Below are 20783 nucleotides of genomic sequence, written 5' to 3' on the forward strand. Positions count from 1 at the left end.
TCCCCACCACAGTGTTTGCTTCAAAAGTGAGACGAGGAGAGTCCTGACTCAATTATCACCAGAACATCATTATTAGACATCTTTTATTTAAACATTCAAATGCGAAATCCCAAAGATGACATTAAACACAAATTCCAGACCACCACATGGCACACATTAAAATTCTCGTGTTTTATTATTTACACAACTGGAGCAAAACCACAATAAAACTCTGGTGGGAAGGCTTTGGAGAACATCCATTAATATCCTCTGAGGTTCATCCTCCCCACTTGTGGATTTTCAAAAGGCAGCCATCAAAATGAGGTCTCTGCTGGACCCTACAAGAATCTGTTTGTCCAGGCAAAAATTGTGTAAGAATTCCAGAAAAGTAACGTTCCCTTTCCAGAACTGCCTCAGATAATATTTGTAAGACAAAGGTAAGAAGAACCCAATTCTAGCAGAGGGGAAAAGAGGGAGGAGAGGTAGATTGTTGGGGATGTCTAATAGTGAGACTCAAGTCCACGTCAACGACCGGCAACAAGGACCTGATCTCCTGGGGGAGTCCTATGGCCAAGAGAGTCTTCCTCAACCTTAAATAGAAGTCAAGCTGGACCAGCAAGTTGCATTTTTACAACAGGCACACACACAATCATCAAGGAAATCCCACTCCTTACAGACTCAGGGGAGTGTCCAGCTGAGGCAGATGTGCAGGCCAGGCTCTTCCTTGGTGGGTGCTGGTAGCTAAAGCCACCTGCAAGGTTTGCCCTGGGAATCAGTCATGAGGCAGCCCCAGGGACTTTTAAAGTCATCCAAAGAACTTGGGGTCATGTGGGGAAAGTGGCCTGTTTTAAACATTCATCCTGTCCCTAAAAATAGCCTTGGCAGAAGCCGTAAGAGCGGAGACCTTTTGATCTGCTGGTGGCCACCCAGGAGGGTGAATCCTCAAGGACCAACATGTCCATGGCTCTCCCTCAAGTTGTCTCAAGACCAGGGGAGCTGCTGCCTATCAACTAGAGGGGCAAAGAGTTGGGAAACGCCACAAGAACCTCAAGGGGCTGTTCAGCAGCCTCCTTCATGCTCCTCCCCTCCCCAAATCTGTCAGCGGCTTCCTAGGAGGCTGAAGAGCAGCCTCTAAGGAGAATCCAGAACTGGGCAGCCGCTGGGGACCTCGGCTGCAACCAAGGGGTAGCTTCAAGCAGTGTGGAGAACTGGGTGTGCAGGATGCAGAGCAAGTAGGCTGGACACCTGGTGGAGCTGGCCCCTCTCCTTCACCAGGGAAAGACCTGGTGGTTTCTGGGTGGCCTCCTCACTTTGCGACCGTTTCCCACCACAGGCTAGATGTTCTGGCAACAAGGGGTCTGTCTCGCTTCCTGTTGGGTGGGCAAGACTTTGATGGGCTCGATGGTGGTCCCATGGCTGAACTCTGTCTCAGGCTGCCCTCCTGCAAGTTGTCGCTGGGATACAATCCGGTAGATTTCTGGAGGAAAAGAAAACCGAGAGGAGGTCAAATGGAGTTGGAAGTCCATCTCAGTGTTGAGCAGAAGCAGTCACAGGAGGAGAAGACAATCAAGGCCAAAAAATAACTTAGGTCCAGAGATCAACTTGCACACCACTGATTTCCCTTCTGAAGTATATGAACTGCTGCATTGTTATGATTAGCTTCTCCAACGGCCCTGCATTGTGTCCTATTCTCAATGCAAAGAGAGGTATCATGCCGAAGTGATTCCTTCTCATTTCAGTGTTTACACACTGAGCAGTCAGAACATGGGAATTTCCAAAAGCTTTGATCTGGCATCTATCAGGGGGTGGGGTTCAGGTGTCTTCCTCATCTGCCAGGCTATAAAATCTCCCTGGTATTGCAGTGGCCTTCCTGAAAGGAAAGTCTGAGGACTGCAAAATTAGGGAAGAGACCACCTCTCCTGAAGCCTGCAGAGTTGATGAGACCCCCTACACAGCAGGAGGAAATGTTGCTGCATACCCAGAGACGTCTTCCGGCCTTGCGTGACATTTTGAAACATAAAATAGCCTAATGAAATGCAGTCATGGAACAAACAAAGGCCAAAAATACAAACCAACCGTACAAAATTAGAATAAGCCCAGCTTCCCGTGACCAGTTCACGTGACCTGCTGGGTAAATGCACCCTGGGTCAAAGGTTGGCCAAGCACTCCCAAAACCATTCTTGCCCTGATGTTAGGCACAACGTCCTCTAAGGCAGTGTTCCTCGACCTCCGGAGCTTTAGGATGGGTGGACTTCAACTCCCAGAATTCCTCCCAACCAGCATGCTGACTGGGGGAATCCAGAGAGTTAAAATCCACCCATCTTAAAGCTCCTGAGATCAAGAAACACTTTTCAAGCAAAGCCTTTATGTCTGCCCAGGCATTCCTAGGAGAAGGTTCTGAGGTTTGTTTTGTCTGGACTGTGCCTCCACAGATTGACTTTAATTGATCTTAATCTCCCCCCTGTAAGGGGGGGGAGATTAATCAGTTAATCTTCCTGGTGCTTATGACATCCAAGGTGCTTTGAAGACCCTAGTCAGCAGGGGCTGCGTCTGCCTGCCTTTTGCCGCTCCAAAATCTGAGCATAACCTGTGTCCACCACCCAGGTAGGTGTGAAGGGAAATCAGACATACCTGCCAGGATGTTGTGAAAGGCTGTCTCCACGTTGGTGGAATCCAGAGCTGAGGTCTCAATGAAAGACAAGCCATTTTTTTCTACAGCAGGTGAATACATAGAAAAGGATACCACCAGTCAGAAATGGTCCACAGATAGTCTCTGTGAGAAGCTCCATCCAACCCTCTTGTGTGCCTCAGACCTCAGCTGCCCCATCACCACCAGAAGTGCTGAGACTCAAATCAATCACATTGGAGCTCATCTCCCACCTGTCGAGAGATGTATCCTCCTTGAGTGACACCAGGTTTAGGCACCAACCTCACAGCATCAGCAGGTGGCATCTGAGGGACATCTCTACCCAGAGCCCTCGACCCAGGTTGTCTCCCTTTCAGTTAAATACTTTTTTTATGCTTTTCAGATCCATGCTATGCTTTAATGTATATCATTTATCTTCTGGTTTTTAAATGTTGGTAAGTTCCTTTGGGAAAATATCTTTTTAGCTGTAGCTTACAAATTCATAAATGTCCTAAAATAATCCTTCCTTTTTAAAGATAGTGAGTGTTGTGTGTCCAGAAGACACAAAGTTCAGAACGAAGATCCAGGAATCTTAGGTGTCTTTTCTTAAATTAAAAGATACACATTTTTAGCCCCCAAAGTTATAAATCTCCTTGAATCATGTTGCTGGAAACAAGGGTATTTAAGTGAATTAATTTTGCCTCTTGCCCTAATTTAAAAATGAATGAAAAAAAACAGCGACATCTTCACAACCCTGGGTTCCCCGATGCTTCCAATGGCCAAGGGGAAAGGCCCGCACAACACAATGCTCCTTCTGTACAGCAGTAACACAAAACTCAAGGAAGGAGCTGCGGCCCTCTGGCTGAGTCTCTGTCTACGCACTGACAGCTGCAGGGTGATCCCCTTGCTCCAGGCCCAGGAAACACCTGGCCAAAACCCTTGAAGACCCAGCAGGGAGCCCAACCACGTGGTTCAACGTGACCCAGCCACCCTCTGAGGCTCACCCTCTTCTCCAAAGGATGCAAGCGTGGTGCCAAGGGCTTAGCTAATGAGCGCATTTAACAGCACGAATGAGTCAGGTGCTGAAGTCACTTCCTGTGGCGAAAAGGAACGGATGGAGGGTTCTGAGCTAGCCAGAATCTCCTCTGGGGAAGGAGAGGCTCCTCCGTGGGCTGGGAGCCTTACCTGCAAAGCTCTTGGCCTCGTCAGTGGGCACGGCCCGTAGGTGCCTTAGGTCACTCTTGTTGCCCACAAGCATGATGACGATGTTGGCGTCCGCATGATCCTGCAGCTCCTTCAGCCAGCGCTCTGCGTTTTCATAGGTCAGGTACTTGGCAATGTCGTAAACAAGGAGGGCACCGACCGCCCCTCGGTAGTAGCTACAGGGGGGAGGGGAGGGGGGGAGGAGGGCAAGTCACTTGCTGGCAGAACCAGACTTTCAGCAAGGTCTCCATCCCACCACCAACGGGAGGCCCCGATCCCAACAGGGCCTCCATTCCTCTCATTTACAGGGGGCTGTAAGGCTTTGCCCAGAGATGGCGGCCACTGCCAGAACAAACCTTGCAGGACCATCGAACTGGATCTGATTTAATTGCCATTTCTAGCATCCCATGGTCAGGTGACCACAATTTATGATGTTTTTGCAAAAAAAAATAATAATAATTGGCATTTACTTCCAGTTTCTAGCATGGCTGGTTGGAGAATTCTGGGAGTTGAAGTCCACCCAGCTTAGAGTTGCCAAGGTTGAGAAATACTACCATAGATAGATCTGTTAAACTCGCCTTGGCTGCCAAGCAGAAGGACTGAGCTCCAGGGAGCCTTCACAAGCTAATGCAGATCAAGGAACCAGATTAGAGGGCGAGAGCCACTTTAACTTTTCCATTAGAAAAGGAGACCCTCCCTAGCCATGGCGCCCTCTCCCCTTCCCTCTTGGGCACCCAGAGGCAGCAACCAGTCTCTTACGCGGAAGTGATGGCTCGGTAGCGCTCCTGCCCAGCCGTGTCCCAGATCTGGGCCTTCACAGTCTTGTTGTCCACCTGGATGCTGCGCGTGGCAAACTCCACCCCAATGGTGCTCTTGCTTTCCAGGTTGAACTCATTCCGGGTGAAGCGCGAAAGCAGGTTGCTCTTTCCAACACCCGAGTCCCCAATGAGGACGACTGCAAAGAGGCAAGGGACTCTGCGGTTAATTAAAATACTCAGAACCCTCTGAAAAGGATGTTTTGTGCTTGCTTGGTTTTTGTTTTTGTTAAGAAGGCTATCTCATCCACCTTTCTGAATTGTTTTGAGCCAAAGAATAGGCCGGGCTTTGCACCAAGCAATTTGACCTCAGATTTGACAGTCAAACAATAACAAAATTTGGGCATTTGAACCTCCCAGAATATGGTGAGGGAGATGGAAGTTTCTATGGATGGATGGATGAGAGATGCTTCATAGAAGATAGATATAGAATATAGATAAATGATATTCTTTTAATAATCTCAAAATGGCCACTTGAGAATAATATAATTCCCCAGCCCGAGAGAATGGAGGGCAGCTGGGGTTTATATTCATCAGTTTCAGGCTGGGTTCTTAACAGCTTACTATTGTTAAATGAGGCAACAGTTCCGACAGATTTGCCCCCTTGAAGAACATGCCTCCCCTTCACCCTACACCTGTTAAGCCACACCATGGAGCCAAAGAAAAAACTGCAGGTCGCAACCGCTTTACAGGAAAATGCCCTACACTTAAAGGAGGCTCTCAGACACGTTCTGAATGTTTCCCATCTGAAAAAGAACAGGAGACAGAATAGTAAAGGCAGCTTCACAAAGGAACTCCCGGCCTGTTTATATAGAGAGGACCACTCTGCTTTTCCTTTTTATAATTATTTGTTTCATTATAAAATAAAAATGCAGACTTTTCCAACTTTTTTCAGTGCAGTAAAATACAAAAAAAGATCATCTTAACTTTCTGTTTTCCACTTCACAACATTTCAAGCCATTTCTATCTCCAAAATCATTCTAGTCCTCGAAACCTTAAATCCAATAATTTTTTTATATTTCGAGCAAAAGATCCAGAAGTGGTTTCCAAGGAGAAAGAAATCTGGATAAATTCTTCTCTTTCATTAAAACTCTCTCTGCTAGTGCCAACACTCTTCCATTGTGGGAACATTTCTGCGCATATAAGATGGGCATAAGTGATGCACGCTCTGCTCTTCCCAGAGATCTACAAAAGGGGATCCCCTCACCAAAATCTCCCCCCAGCTCCTGAAACCACTGGCAGGTCCCTCATTCCGGCCTCTGACAAATCTGCATGTGACGTGTGTGGCACGTGGCCCATCCCACACCTGTCCTGCTAGTTGAGAGCAGAGCTCCAGCAAGGAGCCGCCCTGAGAGCCGGCCCTGACTCACTCACTGGAAAGTTCTCTTTGGGCAACACCAAGCTCAGTTCCCAAGACCAAATGCCTGGCTGGCTGGCTGGGGAATTCTAGGACTTGAAATCTGCCTATCTTAAAGTTGCCAAGATTGAGAAACACTGATATAAACAGACAAATGGGTACCAAAGGCTTTTAAACCTCAGGATAGCCGGCTGTGCGAAAGCAGCATCTACCTCAGAGGTGTCCAATCTTGGGAACTTGGAAGACCTGTGGACTTCAATTCCCAGAATTCCCCAGCTAGAAAAGCTTAATTTTAGTTTTTTTTCCTTCCTTCTTTCCACTCCGAATTGAATGAAAGCTGAAAGTTGATTGAAAACTGGCTGGAGAATTCTGGGAGTCGAAGTCCACAGGTCTTAAAGTTCCCAAGGTGGGACACCCTTTTACTGAATAAAGGTCTCAGGTGGGGATTCCATCTTGTCGGGTCGATGAAAAGAGTTTAGGATCTGGAAGATCCAGGCCTGGGATGAGACCTGCCGACAAGGGAGTGAAGGGCGGGGGGGGGGGGGCAGCTTACAGGTCTATAACCCTCAGGCTTTCTCCCTGTGGGTCCTCCTACCTGGGGTATGGGGTGGGGAGGGGGGGGCGCACCAGAATTAAGCGACCTCTGGAGGGCTGTCCTCTCCGTTTGCTGGGACTGCAATTCCCAGAATTCTAGGTTGGCTCGGGATTTGGGGCGGGGGTCCCCTCCCAGCCCACCTGGAGCAGTCAGGTGAGCGCCCCCGCGAAGGCTCCTCCACGGAAGCTTCGGAGGGCTGGTTCAATCCAGAGTGGGAAGGGGAAGGAAAAGAACGAGGGACTCCCACGAACGGGCAGCTCCCAGCAAAAGTTCACCGGCTCTGCGGAACGTCTTCAGCCTCGGAAGCGGCCCCTGAGGAGGGAGCAGCCTTTCCAGGCGGCAGCTGAGGCCGAGGGGGGAAGGGCCGCTCCGGCGTCGCAAGCGGAGGGGAGGGGGGGGAAGTGGGGGGGGGGCAGTTTGCAAGTTCTCACTCACTCTTGAAGAGGTAGTCGTACTCGTCGTCCTTGCCCCGCATCGCGCCCGGACTTCTGCGCTGCCTCCCGACGGAGCCCGTCAGCCACACCTGCGCGCCTCTCCTGGCCCGGAAGAGCTGGCGGTGATCTCAGGGCCCGGCGATTTCCTGCGTCTGGCCGGCTTCAGGTAGGCGGTTGGAGGTCAGGCTTTCCGGGCTGGGCTGGGGCTTCTCCCGTGGCGCTGATTGGCCCGGCCTCGCCCCGGCAGCTTTATTGACTGCAGGCAGGTTATTCGGCTGCTCACCTGGCCAGGTAGGAGGAGGGGAGGTGCGCGGCTCTTTAAAGGGGGAGCCGCCTTCCACCTGAAGGGGAGAAAAGAAGGGCGGGCCCTAAAAGGCGAGTTTCTGCCCGGCTTCAGTCTGTCCACTTCTGAATTGACCCCACCCTAGTGAAGTAAAGGGGGTGTGCAGCTGCCAGACAGACGGTCTTGGAAAAGTTTTCATTGAGATTTACTGATAGCAAACTTTGCCTTTTATGTATTTCCAGATTTGGGCATCACAGGTAAAATGCCCTTGAAGGTGGTAGTCCTCAACGAAACCATTTGTTTAGCAATGCTTGAAGTTACAGCAACGTTGTAATGGATTTAGGATCTGTCCTCACACTTACGAGGGATGCAGCATCCCCACGGGCCCACCAAATTCAAGCGTGTATTGCCACTTAATCCCAGAGTCACGAGATAACCATTTGCAACCTTCCCAGCCAGCTTCCAAAAAGCAAAATCAGCGAGGAAGCTGGATTCATTTAAAGACCGTGTGACTCACTTAACAACTGCTTGATTCACTTCACACCTGGGGCAAAAAAAGGTCATAAAATCAGGAGTGACTCACTTAACCACCTTGTTTAGCTATGGAAATTCTGTTCCCAATTGTGGGCGTAAGTCGAGGACTTACTGTACTGTGGGGGTCAGCTGAAACAGACCGATTACAGCATCTGTGACTTTGCCCCATCCTTTAATAATACATTTAATCTGTTCTTAAATCTGAATTAAGCTGTTTAGGCTGGAAAAATCATTTTTATCATTTTTCCCTAGCTCTGATAATTACACCACATCATTTTTTTTTAAATGGCTATTGATATTCACTCCTTGGGGAGTGCCTGGCTACATTAATGGCAATCCATGGATCTTGCTGGGAGGGGATAGATTCCCAGTTAACCAATCCTTTGAAGGTCTGAAGCAGATTAAAAATCAGCACTTGACAATTTAATATTCTTTTCATTGTTGGGAAGATGCCTGCCTGAATAACCTGGATTTTCCTTTGAGTGATTGTAGGGGGACTGGGTGAGGCTGATCTCCTGGCCTCTTGCAGGATGCACAACTGAAAACAGACTACTTGAGAACTGGTGGCCTACCAAGTATAAACTTATACCGATTAAACCAGTTCCAAGATACCAGGCTATGTTAATTTGATATCCAGGAAAATGTGTCAGGCAGCCCATGCTTAAATTGCCTGCTAATTATACTGTCACGGGGAACTTTGTCAAAAGCATTCACAGCCTTCCCACCATTTAATAAGGAACTTCTTTGAGGTCAGTTGATCAGTGAGATTTCTTATATTATTTCATGTTCTACATTTAATTTTTATTTTATTGATTTATTGATTAAATTTGCTGCAAAGAGATGATCTTCTGGACATCTCCATGCTGACTCCTGGTGGTAACCTGCAGTGATTGTTTCTCCTCAGGTAGGAAGGAGCCCAACCTGGCACAGAGATGCAGCCAGAGCACGGAGGTCGCCATCCCTGAAGAAAAAAACAAAGGATGGAGTATTGCGTGGTCAACCTTCAGCCAATTGGGCAGGAGGAGGACTTGGCAGTCAACAGGCATTGTTGACAGAGAAACATACTTTCCATAAGGGAGAGGATGAGATCAAGAGCCAGGAAACCCGGTGGACAAAAATGACTACTAAGACATACATCACACAGCTGGAACTCAAACCATCTTTCAGACCACCTCAGAAAAAACATCTTCTGAACCTTCAAAGAACAGGAAGAGATGCTGTGGAACAGGAAATAGGATGATGGATCCCCAAAGAGCAGAAGGGCTCAGAAATTTGAGAAGTGGGCTTCTTTCCATGGGGGTTATCAGCCTGAATTTTGTTGTTCTGGGTGGGGGGGGGGAGGAGAAGTTGGTGAGTGAGCGATTCTGGCCTCTTCCACGTCTTTCTGCACTGAGCAAGATGCGGTCCCCCTTTAAACCTGCCTGGTCCTCAGGGATGGAGGTCTTCTGGATCTGGTGGCCTGTCTGGGAGAGTCCCATTTCTTCTCCTCTTGTTGAGAGAGATCCAAGATGCCTTGCACACCCCTCCCAGTTCCCTTCAATTTGCAAGTCCCTCTTTTTCCAAAACATACAAAACATAATTTTCCCCAAGAGGTCCATCTTATTAAGCCACATGATAATAATATGCACTCCATCATCTGGAACAATTTATTTAGAAATATGTTTATATATACATATTTATAAATGTACACACACAATATGAGAGACTCCCATCCCACAAAGTCAGGCGTCTTGTGGATGGAAGATTTAGAAAAAGAATCCAGTGATGTACACAGGCAAAAGAAATCACTGCAAGTTTGAACTGTTTGCCTGATGCCACCAAAGGAGGGCATAAGCGCCTACCAAGCCCAACCTGGTTCCCAAGTTACCACCTAGGAAATGTCTACGATGGGAGAGCTACCTGTGACTTTCAGCTTCATTTCTCTGCAAGCAAGAAAGCAATTTAAGCTTCTGAAGAGGCTGATTGGTCGAGCTGCAGCTCCCTAAGCTAGGAAGAAAGGCAAAAGACTGAAGGAAGGGCATCAAAGATCTTTTGATCTTCTCATGGTCCATCCACCCTGGCCCCACGGAGCCAATTATTCCCAAGGGAAGACATCACTCAACATCAAAAAAGTGGCATGAGGAACCAGTTTCCTTTGTTCTCCCTCCCCACAATTCAAGGGTCACCAATATCCAACTTCTATATACATGCACGATAAGGCACAATTCTCTCAACCAATTGTTGTGAAAACCAACCACAATTTGGTGCAGGTGTGCTGTGTAGTAAGCCACAACTGCTGTTTCATTGACCCAGTAGCTGGGCCCACACATTGCCTTTAGCTAGAACATCAGCCACCTGTGTTAATGTCTCTGTATTCATTTCCTAAATTGATAGGGCCGCCCATCTGATCTGCATGACTCAATGTAGCTAACAAAACATTGTTTAGCATTTCCTTTGAACTCAGTTACTGTAGCTTGTAACCATGGACAGTAGCTTGGTGCTATGTGTAAATATGACCACCTGTGGTTTGTGTGTGTCTTGGTCAAGTTCTCTTTTGAGGGGCTCCTCAGAGGGGCTCATTGACCAACCCTCACCACTTCCCAGGGGTCCAGTTTCATAAATGGACAATACTTTTGCCCAGCCCACCTGCTGCCCACCATTTGCTCAGCTACAGGTTCTACTTGCAGACCAATAAAATGTTTTGATTCCTTCCAGAGGAATAAAATATTTGCCTTTCGTTTGGATTAGCAGATTCAACATATACCATGGAATTTCCCTACAGGGCAACCCTTTCCAGATTTCAACCCTCTCTAGGGTGTCCAGTGATGGACCACCTTCCCAAGATGGAGTCCCAATTTTCTTTACTTCTGGTTCAGGTGGGGAGACTATTTTTTAATGTGAACCCAGCTATTAGCTCGTTGGGCAAACCAGGATTAAACTGTCGTCTTTGCTTAATGCAGTGCATGAACCCAGCTGGTGACTCCCACCCACCGGCCCCGTCAGAGGTTCATGCAGCAGGACTTCTTCCCCTCAGCCGCCGCTGAGGTGGATACTGCGTTGTGATTTTCGGTAGAGAGCGAGATTTTGTTGTCCAGAGGGCTCTTCTGCTTCTGCTTCTGCACTTTATGGAAAATGTCTAGAAACAGGAAAAGAAAAGAAAAGGTGTTTTCCATCTTTTACATCTGCAGTGAAGAGACACCACCAATTTTCCATATTGTATTAAATATATAATAAATACAATTTAGAATATAATATGATACAATATGATTTGATTTGATATGATGTATAATAATACAATAATATAAACTCTGGGAGTTGAAGTCCACACAGCTCAAAGTTGCTAACGCTGAGAAACCGGAAGTCCTGGCCCTTCAGAAGGGCCTTTGCAGGGGGGAGGGATAATCAAGTGAAGAATACGAGGGTCTGTGATGAGGGCTCTGGTTTCCCTTTAGTTTGCGTCATGCGGATGGTTTGGCCTGAGCTGTGAATCTAATCTGTTTCCTGGACTGTTGAGTGAACGTTTCTCCGAGATGCATCTGACTGGAGGGGCATTTAATTAATTAATCAATCAATCAATGAATATCTAAACCCCCCCCCTTGAGCATGTGACAGGCCTGGCAGTTGAACCCTGGCATGCTGAGGGTTGGAAGCAGCTTTCCACTTAAAGCTCTGGACAGTCTATGCCAATCTGATCTAGAAGAAGTCCAGATACCTCCAAGTTCTGTTGAATGGCAGAACCCGTTTGTCTCAGCTGAGAACAGAAGTCTGCTGTGGACCAAACTCAAAACTAGCTAATATCTTGAATTTTCAAACTGACTTCCTGGTGAATTTAGGAAAGATTCACTATAGAACACCCCCCCCTCCAAGATAAATTGCAGTTACAGTATCTACTTCTTCTTGCTGGATAATCAAGTAGAAGTCTATCTAGCTCCATGTTCTTCTTTCTGATGCCAAGTAAATAAGATGTTAAAGACTTCCCTGTGTAGTGGAAAGCAAATCTCGACCAACAGGCACCCCTGCCCCAGATCGCCCCCACCTACCTCTCAAAATGGTTTCAAATGCCAGTTCCACGTTGGTGGAGTCCAAGGCAGAGGTCTCCACAAAGAGCAGCCCGTTGTTTTCTGTGACAAGGAAGACAGAAAAACCTCTTCAATGGCCAAAGAAGGAATGGAGTTTAACCGAAAAAAGGTGTGAAAAAGCCACCAAAATGAAATTTATTCCTATTTCCAGGAAGACACTGTGAAGGTGACCGGCTCCTTCTTTAGGGAACAGCCGCCATCTTAAATAAATGTCGACTTCAAAGATAACAAGGATGGTGCTGTAGTGCCCACATCTCATTTAGAAAAAAGACTTGCCTGCTCTTTTCTTTGGACCTATTTGTTTTTCTTCTTAGTTGCCCATTTTAATGTGTTTTATTAAGATCATTAAATCAGGGTGAATAAATTGCTGGGTACGCCACTTCCTTCCTCTTGCAGCTTCTAGCTGAAAACCAAGTCAACTAATTACCTCCAAACTACTTTGGACTGCAGATCCCATCAATGTGAACTACTGGGGCTGATGTGGATTGTCATCCAAAGCTTCCACAAGGCCTGGAGCCGCCCATCTGGTTTTTCATCCAGAGTCAAAGCCATGGACCACATCCTGCCTTGAGCTCAGCGCTGTACCCACCGCCACTCAAGTCCCAGCCCTCTGGGGAAGGGCAGCCGCCCCTTCTTACCTGCATACATCTTGGCCTCTTCCGTGGGCACCTCCCGGGCTTGGGCCAGATCCGTCTTGTTGCCCACCAGCATCACAACGATGGTGGCCTCTGCGTGGTCATACAGCTCCTTCAGCCAGCGCTCCACCACATCGTACGTCTGATGCTTGGTGATGTCGAACACCAAGAGGGCCCCCACCGCCCCACGATAGTATCTGTGGCAGATAACATGGTGAAAAAAGTGAGGGGAAAAAAGCAAGAAGAGAAGAGGGAAAACTTTGCCATCGTGACAAGCCCTCTGCTGGAAGGCTCATCCCTGATGGGGCTCATCATTCGGAGCTTCTGCTGCTCCCCGGAGCTTCTAATTCTGCTTGGCATCTCCAGCAACTGATTGGTCCCTAGACCAGACTCTGAGGGGGACATGCTGGCCAAGGTGATTGGATGGGTGGTTGGTGGCCCTTTATTTTATTTATTTATTTATTTTATTGGTTCGATTTATATGCCACCCTTCTCCAGAGACTCAGGGCGGCTTACAATGCGTTAAGCAACAGCCTTCATACTTTTGTATAAACCTGCTTAGTAGGGCTTTCGCCCCTCCCCCCAAGCGGTATTCTTTTTTATACAAAGTCAATTTATTGCCCATACAATCCGGGTCCTCATTTTACCTACTTCAGAAGGATGGAAGGCGGAGTCAACCTTGAGCCTGGTGAGATTAGAACTTGCAGTAAATTTGAATACTTGCATTTTTGGCCAGATGGCTTTCCTCAGAGAGACCAAAGTCTTCAGCTGACAGCATCTCCTCCAGTGCTGTCAACAAGGCAGTCAAGGGTCTGTGAGACAGCACTGAGTACGGCCACCGTTTCTATGCATTTCTGCTGCCACAAATGCATGACAGAAACTGAAGGAGCTGCCTTGGCTTACCAGGCTATTCCCATTCAGTTAAGGCACAGAAGAAGAGTAAAATACACTGACATAGAGACATCTTTGCTGTCAATTAAGGAGAATCTTTGTAGCCCAGGGTTCAACTGTGCTCACTGGTGCTCACTGAAGTTGGTTGCTTTCTTCCAGCCATTTCATTACCCAATTGGGTAACATCAGGGTTAAAATGCTCCCGGTTCGGATGAGATCGCCCGATCCGGTAGCGATGGCGGTGGGTGGTTCGGAGAACTGGTAGCAAAAATCCCTGCGTGCCCCACCCCCACCATGCCCAGCTGAGCCACACGATTATCAGAGGTTTTTTTTTTAACTTTTAAAAGCATTTAATCTACAACCTCTTCTGATGAAAAAATGCTTTTAAAAGTAAAAAAAAAAGCCTCTGATGATCGGGTGGCTCAGCTGGGATCCTCAGAGGCTTTTCAAAGCATTTTTTTCTGCAACTTCTTGGCTGAAGAGGTGGTAAAAAAAATGCTTTGAAAAGTCTCTGATGATCCCAGCTGAGTTGCCTGATCGGCAGAGAGGCTTTTCAAAGCATTAGAAAAAATGCTTTGAAAAGTTTTTTTTTAAAAAAAAAATTGGCCACGCCCACCGTCACATTACACACACCCCACCAAGCCACACCCACAGAACCAGTAGTAACAGATTTTACATTTCACCCCTGGGTAACATCATCAATACTAGATGACACTGAGTCTCCGGAGAGGGGTGGCATATAAATTTAATTAATTAATTAATTAATTAATTGTTACCCAGTTGGGTAAGGAAACGTCTGCAAGAAAACAACCAAGCTCAGAGTACACCAAGGTCCCCGCAGTTGTCCTTCTCCTCCTCCACTCTGCAAACCCTACTCTCTTCTAGCACTGATGATGTTACCTAGTTGGGTAAGGAAACGTTTGCAAGAAAACAACCAAGCTCGGACAGCACCAAGGACCCCACATCTGTGCTATCTTTACAGCAACACACAGACTGAGTGTGCACACTATGCTTAACCAGGTTAGCAAAAGGCCCAAGGGTTACATGGATGTCATCCCTCCAACCAGTTTGTGAAAGTTTAGTATCAGATGACGTAATCTCAGCTGCTTCCGTTTATGTTGAACCTAGAAAACGGGTGATTCCAGTCATCCTGTATGACAGACACAGTTTCCCCTTCACACCTACAAGATGTTCCTCTAAGACACGTCTAGATATGCCCTGACTGCATTCACATCCAGGCTGATTCTCCTATGACTCATTAATATACCCAACAGGTTCTGTGGGAATCACCTGTAAACACCTGATCAGGTCAGCCAAAGCACCAATGAAACCTATTAGACTGAGAAAGGTAAGAGGAAGGAGAATTTGACCAGGTGGAGACCTTCCCAGCTTGCAGCCCACTGCCCTCCTCGGCCAGACACTCTTTGCCTCTACTTACGCCGATGTGATGGCCCGGTAGCGCTCCAGCCCGGCCGTGTCCCAGATCTGGGCTTTCACCAGGGCGTCTCCCACCAGGATGGTGCGTGTGGAGAACTCCACCCCAATCGTGGTACGGCTGTCGTGGTTGAACTCGTTGCGGGTGAAGCGCGAGAGCAGATTGGTCTTTCCCACCCCAGATTCTCCAATCAGAACCACTGGGAGGAGGAAGAAGACAATGCTGTTTAAGGCACGAGGGGCGTTTCTCCATCAGGACATGCACAGGCGTTGGATTAAACCATGCTTGTTTTAATCATGGGATTTGTGGGGGGGGGAAGTTAGCCGACCCCAGAGGTTGACCTCAGACAGCCTTCTTGATAGTAGAAGCTACAGTGGCTGAGTTCAACCAAACCATCCCATTCCTCTCAATTTGGCCAGCTGTGATTTGCACCTTCTGCAGCACCATGGTTAAATCCAGGAAATGGCTGAACCAAGGGAATGTGCAGTTCTGATTTGGACAGTGACAGAGTAAGAGGAGGAGATGCAGCCGGGCCCAGCCAGGCTTAGTTTCCCAGAAGAGAGGAAGAATTCCCGTTGGCCTTGTAGTGGCCTCCCAGGACCCTTTGCCCAGCAAGGCAAGCTCTTCCCCACCCATCACACAGGGGCTGAGATTGTGCAAGAGGCTAACCACACTTTAGCTAAGGGTGTGCAAATCCGGTGGATGTGGTCAGTCTGTGGTTCCTGAATTGCATTATTCTGCTTCCTCAGGAAATGGGGTTGAGTAAACCGAGGTTCAGTTAACCATGGGGAAGACATTTGTGAAAGTGTGTCTTTGTTGCCTCAGCCACTGCTTGCCCTACAGGAGTAATGAACACACACACACACACCACTCAAATATTTATTTATCTTTACAAGAGAATCTGTGGCACGCTCCTGAACAGGTCTGGGGGACTCTGAAGTTCTGCCTGAAGTTATTCTGCGGCCTCTCAAGATTTCACGTTTAGCAACTGGGGAGGGTGTGCTGAAACCTGAACAGCCCCGGCCCTCCAATGTGCATGCTAATTAGGGAGAACAAAATCTTCCCCATCACTTTGCCGAAGCAGGAATGCAAAACGGGTGAAGCTGCGTTGCCTACCCTGCTGCAACCTTCCTCAACTGAACCCCTGTTGGAGATGCTGGACTCCCGTCCTTCCCAGCCACCCTGGAAGCATTAGGCTGAGAAAACTGGCGATTGGGATCCCATCCCATTGCTCCACCAGCCAGGGGCCAGATCTGCACCCTCTGTGGGAAAGGAGCGCATCCCAGAGGGGGAGTCTAGCCCGGCTGCTCAGAGGCAGCCCGAAGACGGATCCGCCTCCTTTGCAAAGGGCCCCTGGCTTTCTCCAAAAGGCCCCCACCAGAAACATGGCCGGGTGTTCTGTTCTGAAAAGCTCTCATTTCACAGCAGTGATTTCATGCCTCGAGGGTTTTGCAACTTAATTGTGGCAGGAAGGGCAAATACAACAGGCCGTAACTGGGTGAAGGGCGCTACCAGGCGGGGCAGTCAAGGACTGGCAGCCGAAGGAAATTCCCTGAAAAGAAACAGCCGGAGGAGATATGATCCTCTGGTCATCCAGGGGCTCATGGATTGGGCTTTCTGGATCCCGAGGGAGGAGGCCTGATCCCGCAGAGCAGATGGCAGCTTCATCAGCAGGAGGTACGGCCAGGACAGGCCTTCCTGCCGGGACACAGCAGGAAGCAGCCCAGTGGTGGGTTCCTCCCGGTTCCGCCGAGCTGGTAGCGGTGATGATATGACGTCACCGAACCGGTTCTGCCCCCCCCCGCCTCCCCCGCCCTATTCTTACCTTTTATTTGTCCCCGCCCCCAATCTATTGCTGCCTCCTGAGTCCCAGCTGATGGCTAGAAGGAAAAAAACTCTTTAAACTCTTGCTGAGGGGCTTCAAAGGGCCGCCCGACAGCTGATCAGTGTTAAAAGGCAGTGTGCTGGTAGACCGGGGCCTCCAAAAACAAATGGGTAGACTGGTACAGCTCTGCAAGCAGTTAAAAGCCTGGTAGACCAGAACCTCTGCTAAATCCTAAAGAATTGTCACATGACCATCAAGCCACAGAACCGGCAGTAAAAGAATTTAGAACCCACCCCTGAAGCAGCTTCCCTCGGGGGGGGCTCCTACTCAGTTGCTCCTCCCAACACTTTATTGGGCCCCGGGCAGGAGCACCACCTTGCTGGAACAGGTGAATCAACCAGTCTGTCTCTCTCACACACACACTCGTTCTCACACTCATGCGTACACGCACATACATGCATGAGAAAGAGGGAGAAGAGTCTCTGAGAGGAAGGCAACCTTCAGGACAGTCACCCTCTTCTTCCCCAGTCCTGAGGGTCAGTAAAGGCTCCCCCCCCCCTTGAGCAGGGGAGCTGGAGAAGCCAGGTGGGAGTAGCCCAAAGCAGGGAATGACCAGCAAGGGAGGGTTTGGATGAGGCAGGCTGCAGTGGCCATCAGGCCCCCAGGGCTTTCCCAGGGCTGGAGTCCTTCCAAGCTGGGCTGGGTCAGCAGCCGCACCCCCAGCGGGAGGGAGCCCTGCACAGAGCAGGCACTTCCTGGAGGAACCAGCTCCAGGGCCCCTCCCTGGGCCTTGGCTTCTCTTTCTGGCGGTTTGTTTGCCCAGCCTCCCCTGCAGCCCAGGGCCCTGCTCCAGGGAGAGGCCAGGCAGCCTTACTGCTTGCTTCCCTCCTGCTAAAGGGGGAGGCGGGTGCTGTTCCTCTCAGAGGCCACCTGTGACCTCAGGGTTGACGCGGTGGCTGCCACTTGCCAGCCGGGTGAGAAGTTTTCCTTACCCTAATGTCTGATTTAGGCCCTAATGTGTCTTTCTGAGTCTTATCAGCTCTAAAAATCTCCATTTGTCAATAAAAGTACGATAATAACAAACCAGTCAAAGGAAGTTTGTCAATCACAAGAGATCCCCCTGAAATGTCAGCCCTTAAAGAGACCCGAGTTAACAAAATATGATTGTAGAACATGAATTTTCCATTAAAAATGGAAACCACGAATCCAGCTCTGAATTGATTATCCGTTCAAGTCTAAAGACACTCTGAGTACACCTTGGCCCTGCACGGGCCACAATTTTAGCCTGAGATTTCCTTGCCAAGAGCTAAATTGCCTTGAGCCAGAAACATGGAAGACATGGAACAAAATCATCAAATGAACATCCAGATTAAAGGAAAAGTTATCCAGAGTGAAGTTGATGAAAGCACGTATCTAGGCTGTTCCTAGAAGAAAATCTTATTTGACACACGTTATTGCTTTTCAAGCAATATTATATTTATATACACCTTTCCGCTTATGGTATCTAAGCACTCAAGGCCATGAGCAACAAGCATAGTGGAGGAAACTCAATGTGGCGCCTACATAAGGTATTTCTTCTCAAGCTGGTTTCTGTTTTCATAATGGAAATGACTACTTCGTGTTCACACCAGGAAGCAGAGGGGGAACTCTCTGACTTCGAGAGTTCTCTCCTTTGGCCCTGCTTGTTTCTCTCTCCTTTCCGCTGGTCGCTCCCTTGAACACAATCATAATTGTGACCCGGGGGTGGGGGTGTTACACACCAATATCCACACCCCCTTTTTAATGCTTTCTCATACACTAAGGCTGAGGCTTCTATCATATCGCTGGCGTATTCTGCAGTTAATAGCACATTTTATGAGATCAGTGCAGGCCAGTTAATGCAATCAGAAACTATCTACAGAGAGCAAAGGCCCAGATCTAGTAGGTTAATAAGGCTGCAGTTCTTTGCTTCTGCTGGTAAGGATCAGCAGATCTCCCTCCCGTATAGTGTGTAAGAATGCTCCTTGCAGGAAAACGCCCGGCCTCTGTGCACAGAGGAAAAGTTCCTGTTGCTGTGAAGGGAGAAGGTGAAGGGCAGGCAGGCCGAGGACCTTCAGGGCATTGAAGTACCTGACTCTGAGCTCTCTAAGAAAGGATTTCTAAGAGCCCAAGTGGGGAAAGGAGGCAGGGAAAGGAACTGCTCACACAGGAGCCGCATCTTCCAAAATGTTGTGAACGAAGCTTTCCAGAACATTCACACCTTTGGAGAGCAATGCTTCTATTCTGGGCATTTTTATCTAAAAAAATAAATATAACTCTTCCAAAAGAAGTAGGCCAAGTCTCAAAGGCCGACACTGCGGCCAGATGCTAAACGGAATGGGCACATTTGGGGGCCCAGAAGCTGCAAGGAGAGGCTGGTCCCTTCTGGCCCCTGGTAACGGCCGGGTCCTTACTAGAGGGGCAGGTGGAGGAGACTCAGGGGCCCCAACCAGGCCCTTCCTGGGGCCGCAGAGCTGCAAGGTTTCTGCCCACCCTGAGCACCCCCTGGACCCTGGCCAAGTCCAGCATTTTCCACCCCTTCACTGGCAAAGCAGGTGAGCTAAACGGGAGCTTTGGGGGGGGTGGAAAATTAAGAGAGTTGCAGGGCAACCTGAAGGCCGCCCAGTATCGCTCCTGAGCAGGAAGTTCGAAGTAGCGGAGCCTTTCCTGGCAAGCCTCGCTGTGCACAGAACCGGGGAGGGGGGGGAGGGGGGGCGCGGCCGCAAAGGAAAGTGGCTCTTTCGCCTCGCAGGGACCGGGAGGCTGCCATCCTGCAGGGGCATCGAGCGGATCCCGCCTCGGGGACCGCTTCGTGGGCGCTTGACGGCGGCAGCCGGCGGAGGGCAGGGCAGCAAGGCAGACGCCCCCGAAGCCCCCCGCCCCGCCCCGCCCGAAGCCCCCCGCGCGCCCCCTGCGCCGCCGCCCCTCGCCTTTGAAGACGAAGTTGTAGTCGTCGTCCGGCGCCGCCGCCTTCGCCATGGCTGGACGCGCCGCTGCGGCCGCTGCTCTCTGCGGGCGAGGCGGAGGCGGAGGCGGCGCTCACCTGGGAGGGCGGGGCCGGCGGGCGGCAGGTGAGGCTCCCGGGGGCCGGCCGCTCCTTGGCGGAGTTTGTGGCCGCCGAGCGGAGCAGGGCTGGGCGGCGGCACCTCGGGCTCCAAAGCCGGGTCGGCGAGGCGGGCTGTGGGCGAAGGAGCCCCGGCGCCCTCCGTTTTCAGCCTGGGCGCCAGGCGGAGAGCGCGGTTCCTGGGGGGCCCGGCGTCGCCGGCGGAGGAGGAGGCGGATGGCCGCAGCCTCGCCGTGGGGCTGAGTGACGCCCAGGGCGGGGATCCAGTCAGGGGGAGGCCGCCTCTGGCCCGGGAGGCCCCCCTGGAACCGAAAGGAGGCTCTTTGCCGTCTCCTCCCCTTGGCTGGGCTGCCTCTGTCAGCGCTGAAGTTTGGGAACCCCGCAGGACCCGTTTATTGATGACATCGTCGTACAGGTTGAACTGATAAAAAATGTTACAGAATATTAAAAGTGGGAGAAGGCTTGGAAAACTCCCAAATAATTGATCAAATGATCTCCTTTCCTGCCCCTTGGCTGAACAAATGAGCGCGGCCTTTCATCTCTGCCAAGTTATAGCAGTGTTTCTCGACTTTGGCAACTTTAAGACCTGTGGACTTCAAGTCCCAGAATTCCCCAGCTAGCGATGGTGGCGGAGAACATTCGCTGACATCCTCCTGGTGGGAAGCTGGTGTGGTCATTTGCCCCCCACCCCCCACCCCCGGGGGCAAATCATTCGAGCAGGGCCGCTGAGCTCTGGAGTGAAGCTCTGGGTGATGGCATTTCCTCTGGGAAGCAGGAATCTGCCCCTTTGCCACAGTGGCCCTTGGCATTTGTCGGCCACAGGAAGCTGACTCTGAAGGGACTCCTTTGGCAGTGATGCCACAAGCCTCTCGTCCATCTGGTCAGACCAGAAGGGAGGAATGTGGAGGTGGTGACCTCAGCTTGGCTGCAATGTGGAAAGGCAAGCTGAGGTGGTGAGGGCAAGCCTCCAGGGTCACCTTGTTTACTTTTAAGCTCAAAACACTTGGAGACACTCAAGGGTGTCCACAAGG

The 20783-nt window shown here is 49.8% G+C and overlaps 2 protein-coding genes and 1 long non-coding RNA gene across 3 annotated transcripts; 1 reads left to right on the plus strand and 2 right to left on the minus strand.

Moving 5' to 3' along the window:
• Positions 1–66: 66 nt before the first annotated feature.
• LOC117671210 (ras-related protein Rab-11A-like) lies at positions 67–7150 on the minus strand. The gene is made up of 5 exons (XM_034427030.3): positions 7011–7150; positions 4568–4763; positions 3791–3984; positions 2611–2691; positions 67–1456 (listed from the first exon to the last, which is right to left on the minus strand). The coding sequence occupies exons 1-5, from the start codon at positions 7048–7050 to the stop codon at positions 1314–1316; spliced, it is 654 nt and encodes a 217-aa protein (XP_034282921.1). The 5' UTR covers positions 7051–7150; the 3' UTR covers positions 67–1313.
• LOC117671211 (uncharacterized) lies at positions 7042–10532 on the plus strand. Its single transcript, XR_004592795.2, has 2 exons — positions 7042–7175; positions 8731–10532. It is a non-coding gene; the product is annotated as an uncharacterized LOC117671211 (long non-coding RNA).
• Positions 9450–20018, minus strand: RAB25 (RAB25, member RAS oncogene family). Its single transcript, XM_034427029.3, has 5 exons — positions 19619–20018; positions 14849–15044; positions 12523–12716; positions 11846–11926; positions 9450–10941 (listed from the first exon to the last, which is right to left on the minus strand). Exons 1-5 carry the CDS (start codon positions 19665–19667, stop codon positions 10805–10807), a joined length of 657 nt encoding a protein of 218 aa, XP_034282920.1. The 5' UTR covers positions 19668–20018; the 3' UTR covers positions 9450–10804.
• Positions 20019–20783: the final 765 nt, after the last annotated feature.

Source organism: Pantherophis guttatus, chromosome 18 (assembly GCF_059756535.1).
Source record: "Pantherophis guttatus breed Tessera chromosome 18, ASM5975653v1, whole genome shotgun sequence".
Classification (NCBI taxonomy): domain Eukaryota; kingdom Metazoa; phylum Chordata; class Lepidosauria; order Squamata; family Colubridae; genus Pantherophis; species Pantherophis guttatus.